At 40.9% G+C, this 14,086-nt stretch overlaps 1 protein-coding gene across 2 annotated transcripts in view; it reads left to right on the top strand.

Moving 5' to 3' along the window:
* Positions 1 to 14,086, top strand: part of LOC105057860 (uncharacterized) — a 77,807-nt gene that overhangs the window by 16,902 nt on the left and 46,819 nt on the right. For both annotated transcript variants that reach the window (XM_010940579.4, XM_010940578.3), the window contains exon 10: positions 9,577 to 9,658. In XM_010940579.4, coding sequence (XP_010938881.1) covers positions 9,577 to 9,658 — 82 coding nt within the window. The remainder of the gene's footprint in view (positions 1 to 9,576; positions 9,659 to 14,086) is intronic.

The following is a 14,086-nucleotide window of genomic DNA, read 5'->3' as shown; positions in this document are numbered from 1 at the left end:
ATGGTTGCCCCAATCTGTGAGCCCAGTATCCATTTGTTGCCATCCTATGCTTCTTAAATAATGCCAGTTCCTTTGCATGTTTGATGAAGTCCCCTGATGGAGGTCAATGTTTGCCATACTGATCGGCACCGCACTGTACCATATTGGTACCAAACCATTATGCAATCTCGTATTGTACTGACACTCAGTATGCCTTGCCATCTTGGACTGTATCGCATACTGAAATAGTAATAGGATGGCACTGATACAAGGTACGGTATTGAGATGATGAACCTTGATGGAGGATAATATTGGAATTAAGAAAGCGACAGGCAAATGGCATGAGTATCATAATATGTTTACTGCACAGACCACTCTTTGCGGACTTATCTATGTGCTTTTTTTATTGGGCACATGCTGCTAAAAAGAAATATTGAGAGGCACATGCTGCTAAAAAGAAATATTGAGAAGTTGTAGGATTTCAGGTTGGTAAAAGGGATTATAGCATAGGATTTTTATAAAAGGAGCAAACTTTAAGAACTTTTGAGTGACTGATCGCAGATTTATGTTCGTGTATAGGGTTAAAATATTTTCTTGGAAAAAAGGGAAAAAAAAAGGGTTGCTTTGAAAGCTTAGGTGGATGGGGAACAAGTTTGAATTGCTGAATTGATCATTCAGGTGCATTTAAGGTTTGTGGGCTGCTTTGTAAATAGTTAAGAGCTGGTCTATATAAGTTGACTTCAGGGAAGATAAACATGGAAGGAAGGAGGGAAAGGAGGAAAAAGAAGATAAGAGGACTGGAGAGAATGGAATGGTGGATGGACATAGAGGAGAGCATTACTAGGTCTTTCTCTCATCCTTCTTGTATGAAAATCAAAACCAAACTAGAACATAATAAAATTGGTTCATGGCCTTTTGATACCCTAATTGATGGACCATAGTCACCATGCAATATTGAGAGAGAGTAGAGAAACAAGAGACTAGGGGAGGGTAAGCTTTTGTCTCATCTTTCTTGTGGTAAAACCCAAAATACAGCCAAACATAGTAAACCCAGTTCATGGTGTTTTGATCTCCTAACAGTTGGGTCACTCTAATGATCTAATCAGTGTTTGCTGAATCGATCCAAACCAGGTAGTTTAGCTTGTACCAAACCGAAACAACACCAAATAGGATAGTTTCGTTTATCGGGATGGTTAAATTTACATAAGCCCTTTCTCCCTCTTTCAGTGGTTTAAGAGTCTTTGAGAGGGCTCTCCATCGCTAGCTCGCTCTCTCTCCCGCCTTCGTCTATGCTTTCTCTCCTGCCCCTTCTTCGATGCCGATCGATGCCGTCGCTCTCCATGTATGCACCCTGTTCTCCCCCCTTCTCCTTCCCTTTCTCCCCCCTCGATCTCTTTTCTCCTCCCTCTCATCCTAAGCCCCCTCGTCTCCCTTCCTCTCCCCCTTTTCCATAAGCCCCCTTTTCTCCCTCCCTCCCTCTCTATCTCTATCTTTCTCCCCCTCTCCCTCTCCCTCTCCCTCCTAGTTCGTATGCCCTAGCTTGGTATAGTATGTACTAGTATTGTACTGAACTAGTCACTGGCTATATGAGGCCCAATACTAGTATGACGAACTTGGGCTCTAATGTTTTCTTCTGATCCATCAACCATCATGATGCATTGAAGAACCTGAATATATCTCATTGCTTGACCAAAAATCTCATATTTATAGCTCCTTTACCAAGATGCTGACTATCTATCAATTTGGTTGTAGTATTTGATGGCTCGATGGAACATGATGGTAAATAGGTTATAACAAGATTGTGGCATCAAAGTTATTAAAGACTCAAGCAAGATTCGTTGTTTCGGTACTACTTGATTCGGTAGCAGACTAAGCTAGTATAGTGTCGATATAGTTGGTATGGGGGTCTGTTCAGTGTATTGAGACTTCGTACATTCAGTACAATCTTTCTTCAATACCAATATGATTCTGTATGCCCCATACAGAATATTACGCACTAGTAAACCTTAGGCTCAATGCCCAAGGCATGCTCATGTTGAAGCATGGTACCAAAAGCCGACAATTCGTATGTTAAAGTACAAAAGGTGGGTTTTATTAATTTTCCCCAATATTTAGGATACAAAGCGTCCTCCGATACCTTGATGTTCGGAGCCGCTTTCCATGTTGGCTTCCAACTATTCCCTTGTTCTATTGGGATATTTGAAACCCAGGGTATATACAATCTTATGAGAGTACGTGACCTATAGATGTATGTGTGGCTGTGTGAATGTTTATCTATGTATGTGTGTATATCATATATATGTTTATGCATATAATAGAAACAAACTTGATAAAGACATAAAAGCATGTAAAAAACATCTAAGTAATTCCAGCCATACCAACAAAGGATCATAGAAACCCACATGCATACGTTACAATATATGCACCCACACAACACACACACACACACACACACAAACACAAATACATAGAATAATCATGACACTTCAATTACACACAATGTGCTCCTAGCCACTCATGTTTACAGACATACAACAACAATCACAAAGTTGCAGCTCTTTTGTACCTCAATGCCTCAACAAGGTGTAAGCACCTTGATCAATTTGCCTCACCTTGTAGTAGGCAAGGTGTTGACTGTTGAGGTTGTCTAGGTGCAGCTTGCACCTCAACTGTGCCGTAGGCTTTATTATCTGGTCCCTTCAGACTTATGTAAAGTACCTCCACTTGACGCTTAAAACATGAACATTGTTATGAAACTTAAATTCTTAGATATTGAAAGGATATGATGTTTGGATGGTGTACGTGGTACACATAACTGATTCCATGTAACGTGGACCTTGGGCATGCCTTTAAAAACATCAATTAGCATGATCACATTTAACACCCTGTGGAGGGTATTTTGGGGTGTCAACATTGAATATTCAAGGTTGCTGAAGGTTAATATGTGAGGGTGACAATTAGTGTGATAATTCGGTTCCAGTGGTGCAAATTAACATGGTTCAATCCAAGGTAGAATGATGTCATGCAAGTTGGCTAACGTCGGGGAGGTGTTGAACTTGAGCTGAAAACTTGAAGAAGGATATGTCAGTGCAACTGACTATGGCAAGGTAGAAACCCCACTATGGCACATATGTCACATGAGCGAAGTGTAGTTAGAAGAGGAGCCGTGGATTACTCTCTTCCAAGGCCAAAAAACACCATGTTTGAAGGCTGCTCCAAAGATACATCTCGCACACGTTCACTCACGAACCCTAGGAATCTATCAAAAGGGTGGGGAGAGAGAGAATAGGGAGAAGGCAATAACAATTCCCACTTGAGAATTCTTACTAATCAATAACTTAAGTATCTCTAGTATGATTACAAGAGGAGCTCCAATGGAGGTATTTATTAGTAATGTAGTATACAGGGACCTTTCTTCAACTTTCCAATGTGGGATTCCAAGTTCTATTCTAACTCGAAGAACCCTAATCACTAACTTCCCTAATAATATCAAAAGTTCTCAAAAAAAAAAGTTCATAAAAATCAGAACTCTCTAGAATGAACTAACATTGAACTTTCCTAACAAGATAAAACTCATGTTGGGTTCCGAGACCTATGTGTATAGGACCTATGACCCATGAAGCTTGGACTCACAACCTGTGCAGCAGAGACTCACGACTCATGCAGTGGCATGTGCGGCTTAGGCACTCCGGCATCATTGGCATAGTCTTGTGCCAAGAGTGCATGGTTCATTCATTATTTAACGTAGTTTGAGAATGATTTGTTGTGGGTGGCATGGTTTTGTTATGATTTGATGCGGTTTGAGTATTGCTAGGCATGGTTTGGCCTTATATGGTTAGTCTATTTGATCAAGGATTTAATTGCTGGTGTGTATTGGATTGTACCATGCGTGCTGCACCATGCCCATAAATATATGCCTTAATACCAGTTCGTATGAACACATGTTACATCACCTCATTAGTATGGTGATAGCATTAAGAAGTATATACCATGTCCCACTATTGTACCATATTATAACAGGACATAGTACATACTGTAATGTATGAGGTACCGGTATCTATATTGATATTGATATTTCAATCCTTATATGTGGTAGCCTATAAGCTCTTATTATAGGTTTGCCCAACCTTGAACATGTGACTAACACAAAAGTTGTTACTATTATTTGATAGGTAATGCTTTTCTTTGCATCCTTTGGCCATGATAAAACTTTCCAAAACAGGCATAGCAAGCTTTCAATTACTGAAGTGTTAGTCTTAGTCATTGAATGCATGCTATCTCATGATTGTTGAAGACCTAATATGAGATGATACCTCACAACTAGAAGTATTCTCTTGTTAGTTACTGCAAATTAATTCTAATGTGTATAAATAACAAACATTGTGGAATTTGGAAGTTCTGACAATAAATCGCTTTAGGGAAGATACACATATGTAAAAAATGGGTAGAGCTGATTTTTCCTTCTTACCTATGCAATTGTAATGAAAGGTAAATTAATTCCAACACCAGCGTATTAACTCGCGTGATGTGCGGGGTCTCTTCTCTACCTCCTCGGCTCCACCCCCAAACATCTCCGTCTCTTTTGGAGTTCACTTTCACGGAAGAACTTTCCCAACTTTGCGAATAGGGAAGCTTAGGTGATCCCCTCTACTGTTCCTCCTCTTCCATCACCATCGCCGCTGTCGTGGCCGTCGTTAAGAGCTTGCATGTTGGGCCTGGACTTGGCCTGGCCTTGTTCTCTGCCCCACGCCCACCCCCACCCCTCTACCTCCCATCGCCACTTGCTCTCCTCCTCGGCCTTCTTCCCCGCCCCAGCCCACGACCACCACCACCCCTCCCTCCCATCACCCGCTGCTGCCCTCACCCCACTCCTTGATGCCCTCCGCGCCCTCCAACCCCTCTCTCCTGATGCCACCACTGTCCGCGACTAGGCCATCCTCTCCACCATCACCGTCGCTGCCCTCCCCTCTCCCCTCCCCACCTCCGCTGCCGCCCACCTCAAGTGGCTCGCCAAGGTCCTCCTTGCCGTTGCTAACCACTCCAACCACGGTCCTGACCGCCTCTTTTGCGGCCTCGCCTGTGAGTCCCTCTGCAAGCTCGAGCACGCCTATGCGCGACGACGATGGAGAGGCCGAGAACCCCTCGAAAGCCTGCCGTCCCTTGTTATTCGGACGATGCGCGAAGATGATGGAGAGGCGGAGGCCTCCGCGGGTGCTGTGAGTTAGGCCACGTGGCTCTCTCCCCTCTTTCCCAACACTCCATGCGGCAAATGGAGGCTTCTCCATTGACAAGCCTCCATTTTAATATATATATATATGTATATGTATATGTATATGTATATGTATATGTATATGTATATGTATATGTATATGTATATGTATATGTATATGTATATGTATATGTATATGTATATGTATATGTATATGTATATGTATATGTATATGTATATGTATATGTATATGTATATGTATATGTATATGTATATGTATATGTATATGTATATGTATATGTATATGTATATGTATATGTATATGTATATGTATATGTATATGTATATGTATATGTATATGTATATGTATATGTATATGTATATGTATATGTATATGTATATGTATATGTATATGTATATGTATATGTATATGTATATGTATATGTATATGTATATGTATATGTATATGTATATGTATATGTATATGTATATGTATATGTATATGTATATGTATATGTATATGTATATGTATATGTATATGTATATGTATATGTATATGTATATGTATATGTATATGTATATGTATATGTATATGTATATGTATATGTATATGTATATGTATATGTATATGTATATGTATATGTATATGTATATGTATATGTTTTTTGTATATGTATATGTATATGTATATGTATATGTATATATTAGATTGGTGGCATCTTATATCTCTTCTTGAACGAGTATTGCTATTGAATCAAGTTCTTGAGCATGGCCTTGAAAAGATCATTGCGATGATAGTGCAGTTAAGCCAAATTAATGAAATTGTATCATTCATCAGCAATGTAACTTTGTTATTTGTAAACCCTTTTTTATAGGGTTTCAAACCATTTCACTCATATAAAATGTTTTCAGCTAGTAAATAACAAACTGAACAAATTACATAATTGACAGACAACCAATGTAAGTCTATGGAAAATGTGTAGCCAAGAAGAGCAGTGAAAGTGGATTCCTTTGGTGATTTTCAACACTTGGACAAATCCTGTTTTGTTGACCTGCCTCAAAAACACATATCATCATGCTATTATGGACTGATGAATCTTATATTTGATACTGTTGGCTCTGGTTGATTGCTTAAAAAGTGATAGAAAAGAATGCTGATGGAGAATCTTATTTTCCATTATGAAAAGAAAAATTTAGGAGAGAAGTACAAGGAGGAATTAGCAGCTAGATATATTTGGAAAGGGATAATGTTTTTCATCACCAAAAGGGAGCATTTTGATACAAAATAACAAAAGACAAGTAGATCAAGATGACTCAATCATGTCTCCAACTCGACAACTTTCTTAGTTTCACCAAACACGATAGAATTCCCAGATTTGCTATACTTTTCCTGTCTTTCATTTTCCTGGCAACCAAACAGAGTTCTATAGTCTACTAGTAATTGTATCAAAACAAGGATTGAAATACTGGTACCAAAGGTGATATTGGTTTTTCCCAAGGATGATACTGTACTGGACCCATATTGTACCGACCCTTGGGATGGTGCATACCAGTATGTAAATTTGAGGTGTTTTTCCTGTCTTTTTTTTTTTTTTTTTTCAGTTTTTTCTGGTTTTGATATGTAACATGCATATTAAAGCAATCTTTTTCTTTCCTGATGTGCAAATGGATGTGGATTGACATGGAGTTCATTTGTTCACGTGCTTTATTGTTTTGGTTGGCATTTGTTGTCTTGTAGCACAATCAATCATGGAAGCGAATTACATATATCACAAGGACTTAATTTTGTTTCCTGTTCCCTATCACTGGATTTCTATATTTCTATAGTTAGATAATTTTTGCATATTTCCTTGTATTAATAAGTTGGAGAATTCTATTTCTTGTATAATTTTGTATTGGGATTAATGTCCAATTTACTTGCCTTTCACATTGCACTCTTGGTCAGTCAACATCCACCTTTTCTTACAAAAAAGTTCTATTCCAATCAGGATGAGCTTGATATGGACCAAATTGGCCTTGGTATTGTTTGTACTGTTCAAACCATTTGGGATGGTTGGTTTGTCCCACTGTTCACCGAACCGTCTCGAATCGGACAGTTCCGGCCTTATCAAACTATATCGGTGGAAAATTGGTTTGATTCCGACGTACAAAATGGCACAACAGCCATCTCGGAAGGAGGGAGAAGAAAGAGAGGAAGAGAGAGGGGAGAGAAGGCGAGGGAGAGAGGTTTTCTGGAGGCCGTCCGAGCCCGCATCGAGAGGCCTGAGGGCAGTCGAGGCTGGAGGAGGGTGGAGTTGAGGCTGGAGGAGGGCCTCCGCCCTCCAGTGCTCTCCTCCAGTGTGAAATAGGGGTTTGCCCTTGTTTCACCTTCTTTTTGGGTTTTATCGCGGAAAGTTGGCAACCCAGTTGTCGACTTCACTTTTTTTTTGGGTAAATTATAGGAACATCCTCTAAACTTTAGTCCAATTTTACTTATATCCTCTTGACTTTAAAACATGTCAAACTAGTCTTTCAAGTTTTTGAAATGTTCTAATGTGGTTCTACTGTTCACTTACCAACTGACGGTATTAGTTTTCTATTTCAATAGATGAAAATGCCTTTTATTCATATTGGATGGATCATTGCAAAAGGAAGAGATGGAGGTGGAGGGAGTATCCATAGAGGGAGAGGGTGGGATGGCAGAGGTCGGTGTGGAAGGGAGAACGGTGTGGAAGGCCTCATAGGCAGGATTGGAGAAGGAAGATGAGAAGAAAAAGGAGTTTTGAGAAAGGATGGGGAAGGAGGGAGAGCACTCATGGATGGACTTAGAGGAGGAGAAAGATGATGAAGATAAGTGGATGAGGAGAAAGGAGAGAAGGGAGAAAGAGGGCTGTCGGTAAGGAAGGGTGGAGATGGAGGAGATGGGGAAGGAGAGGTGGACTGGCTTGGAGGAGGAAGAGGAGAAGGGGAGAGGAGGAAGGGGAGGGGGAAGAAGGGTTCACCGATGAGATGGGCAGAGGTGGAGGGAGCCACCATCGTGGGAGAGGACTTACAAGTGGGCTTGGAGGAGGAGGAAGAGGAGGCGAAGGAGAAGTAGATGAGGAGAAAGAGAAGGGGGAGGGGTCGTGGGTGACCTTGGAGGAGGAGAATGAGGAAGAAGGAGAGGAGGGGAAGGAGAGATCGCTGGTGAGGAAGGGGCGGAGAGTGGTGGAAGCCGTCGTGGAGAGGAACATGGGTGGGCTTAGAGGAGAAGTGGGAGAGGAGAAAGGGAAGAAGGGGGAAGGGCTTGAAGGAGGAGGATGATGAGAAGGGAATGAGGAGGAAGAGGAGGGGGGAGGGAGGAGAGATGTCTGCATTGGAGGTGGAGAAGGGGAGCAATCGGAGAGGAAGGAGAAAGGAGATGGGGATAAGAATAATTTGATTATTTTATAAAATAATGGTATCATTCTATGAACGAAGATAGATGGTAGGACGACATTGGAATATCTCGAAAATTTGAAGGCTGGTTTGACACGTTTCAAAGTCGAGAGGTTGTAAGTGAAATTAGACTAAAGTTAAAGGGGTGTTCCTATAATTTTTTTTTTTTTTATCATTTCGGTAGAAGTTGGCAACCCACGATGGGGTCGCCATCTATCTGGAGGCCTCTGGCGGCCTTCAGACACTAGGTAAGAATCTCTCCCTCTTTCTCTCTTCCTCTCCCTCTCCTTCTCCTCTCCTCCCTCTCTCTCTCTTCCTCTCTTTCTTCTCCCTCTCCCCTTCTCTGCTCCATCGGTTCGGTCCGGCATGGACTGGTATGGACTTGTATCGAACCGTACCACCGGCCGGCTGGCATGGGATCCGGTTTCGGTTCGGTGGTCCTTGTTTTATCTCTCTTATGCTTTTAACAAAATTTATTTTCCTGACGGATTTTGTACCCGTCTTACCAGCCTTGATATTAGTTTGTACTGATTGGGATGGCCGCTACGACACTATTTTGCCAGTTTCGGCAAGCTAGCACCCTTCGCGGTGCCATTTTCTTGCTAGGACAGTATAGTACTGATGGTATCATTCCATCTTGGTGGTATTTAAATTTGTGTATCAAAACTTTTATTCTTATTGATGATGTTTGTCTTAGACAGATGAAAGTTTTCACCATTATATTCGATATATAGAGGTGTGTAATGCAACTCCAATTAATTTAGAGAAGAACTGAAAAAAGCTACAAAATCTATCATGATATTGTTGTGTCACTTTTTTTGATTTGTAATCTGTTACATTGTTACTGTCTACAGAAGCTGATTACTAATACCTTTTCTTGGTATCTTTCCTTGTTTAACTTAGTAATAGATTTAGTATTATTTATATGTGAATTTTTAGTTAATATTAGTTTTGCTGGAGGATTTTCTGATTGGCTTTGTAATTTTGTGCAGGCTGTTCTCAATTTACAGGCCCCTCTGGAGTATTCTAAGGAAGTCAGTGATTACAAAAATCTGATTAAAACCTTGGTGATGGGTACTGCAAATATTTATCTCAAAAACCTAGAGTTTCATTTTTCAAAGTAGATGCAAATGGGCCTAATATTCTTGTCACATCCAGAATCTTTTCATACCATGCTTGAGATTTTTTGTTATCCCTTCACTACTTTGAATTTAGTTTCCTGTTAATTTTTCTTTGACCTTACTTTTTAATGCTACTTATTTCGATTTGGTGTTGCCTTTTTGATCATTTTTTGTTATGTCTTGTGCAAAGCTTATCATTGCTTTTCTCTTTAGAACTTGTGGCTTATTCAACTATGTTTGATATCCACATTGGGTTTAGAGAGGGAGAGAATTTGCCAATTCTCAGTATAGTAGAGAAGCGGGGAGAATGAAAGACAGAATGAAAGAAGCGAAAAACATAATTAACAAAAAGGGTACAACTTAATTTGTTTATCCATGATAACCTTGCTTTGTTCTCTTTAGAACTTGTGGCACTTTATGTTTGATATCCACATTGGGTGTATAGAGGGAGAGAATTTTCTAATTCTCAGTGTAGTAGAGAAGTGAGGAGGATGAAAGACAGAAAAAACATTATTAACAAAAAGGGTACAACTTTATTCATTTTTCCATGATAACCTTGGCTTTTTCTTTGATTGGATGGTGTGTGGCTGTGAGCTAACCTCTCCTAACTTTCAACATGACCATCGCCTGATCCCTTAAGTGAGGGTACGGTCATTATGAAAATTGTAATTTCAGGCTTACCTCCCAGAATAAATAAAGGTCGCGGTTTGGTAAAAGATAATGCTTGCCAAGAAAGCAAAAGTCTCTTCCTTCTCAAAGAAGAAGATGCCATCTAATAACTATTAAAGTTCAAACAAAAGCCAGAAATGGGCAACTTGCCACATCATTTATAACTTAGGAAATATTAGTGTAGGTAACAATTACATTAGAAACAAAGACCAATGCTAGTGGATTTATGGTTTATGATTAGAATCTTATGATTTGGCAAAAGTTGGAGGTTAAGAAATTTGAGTTGTAAGATTTGAATGGAGAAGATCATTCAAGATTAAGCATGTCTTGGGAAGTCAAATGGTCTCTTTATTACTACTTTGGTCCTCTCAATGAAATCACAAATTCAGTGTTTGAGAACATCTTGTCTATGGGAAAGGTTTGCAATTGAAAAATTCTTGTGGACAGTCAGCCAGAATTAAACATGAATTTAGAATAAAAAAATAAAAAATTTATAAAATTAGTGATACATTCATACAAGGTTGGCTGTGCTGGTATTAGAGTCTATATTGGTCAGTCGGTGGTATGGTTCGGTACGCCCCCATGCTATTCTGTGTCAGGCCCGACCCAACACAATAGAGAGAGTGGGGAAGAGGGAGAACTGGAGAGAGAAAGAGAGAGAGAGAGAGAAGGGGTGGGGGGTGGGAGGGAGGGAGAATGGAGACAATGGGGATGCTGGCGGTGGTTGTCGGAGGGTCGAAGAGGCCCTTGAATGACTGGAGGAGTGGCTCCACCCTCCTTGCCCCTGTTTCGATCTGAAAGAGGGAACCTCTCTGGTATTCCCCTCTCCTTCTCTCCCCCCTTCTTTTTCTCTCTCTCTTTTCTTCTCTTTCCTTCTCCCTTCCCCCATCCTTGCCGGTTTCTCGTTTCGAAGGCTGGACTGTCCTGGTCTGCTGTCGGTATAGTTTGGCATGCACTGAACCGGACGGTTTGGCCCATTGGGGATGGTTCCACCGACCATGCATCCATATATCATTTTGTATGACCCACTCATCAGGTTAAGAAGTGGTGCAGTGTTTGTTAGGATGCCCCAACCATGTTTTTTGTTGGTGGGAGTTGTAAATCTTGCAAAACAAATTGAAAGAGAAGTGAAGGGAATGAAAAGCTAATATGATATTTTAGGGTTTTCTAAAGGTTTTACATGGTAAGAAACTGTACCTCATGTCAGAGGATTAATTGGAATCTCTCCAATTCCTTCCCTTGACTGGACTAAAGTTGGATGAGACCTCTTGTTGGCATCCTTTACTTGAACCATTGAGCTTTCTAATGGGGCTACTTGTCTATTGCACCATTGAAATCTTTGGAATAAATCCAAGGAGTGGTTTAAGAATATCTCAAAAGTAAGAAAGAACACTCACTGTACTTAATTGAAAAGAAAATAATTTTCTTATGTGGCATGTGGGTACCTCTACCCTTGTACATGGCTTAACTCAAGTTGAAAAGAAAGACAACTGCTAACAACCCTTGATTAAGGTGGGTATGGTGGACATGAGAGTTGGAAAGTTGCATTCTGAAGTCTTAGGTGTTAATTTAGAGTCCAGAGTTGGAGCAATTGGTGATCAATACTAATCCTAATTAACTTCTTAATCAATAAGTTAGACAATTAACAAATGATTAGATGCCATGTAGATTAATATAAAATCAAGTATAAATCATCTAAGATTCCAAATGCAATCCACAATACTCTTGCCTTGTCCCAGCTATTTGGATTGTCTTTGTGGTTTGAACTAAATCTAGATGGACTCATTGGTGTAGGATTGACATTGGGCTGACTTGACAATCGGATCCCTGATGGCCTGATAATTGCTGATTTGATGTCATCATTTGGCGTTGACTTGATTCTGATGCTATATGGGAGCATGTCAGAATCTTTGGCTTTATTTTTGATAAAGATAGGACTTTTCTTGTTGTTTAGCAGTCTCTAGGTGTGTTTTGTGGTTGACTAGGGACCCAAAACTTAATTTGTGGCTGGAGTTGGCTCTGTTCTATAATTCTTCTGCTTGGTTTGATAGTACTTGCTTCTTGAGGGTTACTGGGCTTGTTCAACAGAATTTTTAAACATCTGCACGTAGACACTTGTCCTCTCTAATTTCATTGCTTGGTTAGGCTTCTTGATCTTTTGCATGGGCTTTATTGAATGTTATTTTTGAGGGTCCTAAAAGTTCATTTTTTATATGCGGATGAAAGAATAGGTTGTCATTACCATGGTACTCGACCTTATTGTCAGAGAGCCACAGTCATCCTAATAAGAGCATTTGCTTTCATAAGGATTTTCTACCACTAAACTTCCTCCCAGCATCAAGCCCTCGTGCATTATACCTCTTCTTTAAGATAATTTATTATCATGAGCTCATGATCAGTGGTTGAAGTCCCGGCGGGACAAGGCTGTCCTAGCCATCCCATCCTATTCCTTTAGGATTCCGACACCAAGGATGGGTATGGGACCTTGAAACGTATTTTCAGCCTTCATCCCGACCAGCCCGATTGGATCAGGTGTCTGTACGGCCGTCTCGGTCGTGTCCTAATTTTTTCTTTCCTAATGCAAATGATGATTCGAAGCTCGAACGGCCCATTCATTGCTTGGGGGGAGAAGAATGAAGGAAAAGGGAGTACTGACCTTTTCTGTGCATCGGTGTCGAAGGGAGCACAGCATTTGCCCTTCGATTCGGATTTTTCGAGAGCAGAGTACATCGGTGGGAGGATAGCTCGGGAAGGAGAATAGCGGAGAGAGGGGGCCGTTGGATTTTCCAATGCGGAGTGCCGGAGCAAATCGGGACTCGGGAGGGAGGAGGGAGGAGTGAGGACCGCAGGGGAAGGAAAAAGGGTTTGGGGCCTTCGGGCAAGAAATTATTGCACGCACTATGCCCAAGTGAACCAGGGCAAATCTCGGAGCATATGCATGGTGGACAACGTGCAATGGGGAATTGGTGAAACAGAAAGATAGCTTGGCATGTTATCTACTGTGGGATTTGATGCAGTCCAATTGCACCTGGTGCATGCACTAGGTCCAAGTGAACCAGGGCAAATCCTGGAGCATATGCACGGTGGATAGAGTGCAGTCGGGAATTGGTGAAATACAAGGGATAGCATGGTGTGTTATCTACTGTGGGATTTGACACGATCCAATTACACCGGGTGTATGCAATCATGATACGGATTTTTCCTGTGGGTTACGCGATGTGATTCATTCTATCTCGTTCATTCGATCGTATCTACAGGACAGCTCTCAAAATGTTCCGAGTCCGTGATTTCTCTCGACTCGAGCATCATGCCCACAGGCCCTACATAGTTGCTCCGATTGATGCCTGTGGCTCTGATCGATGCCTGTGACTCCGCTCGACACTCATCTATTCACGTATGGCCAAATACTGCTTAGGCCAAGCTTCCTATCCTATATATTCCTTTAAATTGGACAAATCATATTTATCCATGCCTTATCTTAGAAGTTCAAATATATTGAAGCAATAAATAGATTAGCAAAATTTCAAGATAAATTCAAAATAATATGTATATATGTGTGTGTGTGTGTGTAAGGGCGTCCGAAGGCATCCCGTAAGCATGTATCGGGATGCTCGACTGGGATGGCCATCGGGGCGAGGCACGTGGCGTCCCATTCCTGGCGAAAATTGGGATGCCCTCGTACCACGGGATTTAAAACCTTGCTCATGATATT

This window comes from Elaeis guineensis, chromosome 14, assembly GCF_000442705.2.
Source record: "Elaeis guineensis isolate ETL-2024a chromosome 14, EG11, whole genome shotgun sequence".
NCBI classification, from domain to species: Eukaryota; Viridiplantae; Streptophyta; class Magnoliopsida; order Arecales; family Arecaceae; genus Elaeis; species Elaeis guineensis.
This window is presented reverse-complemented; position numbering and strand designations above follow the sequence as displayed.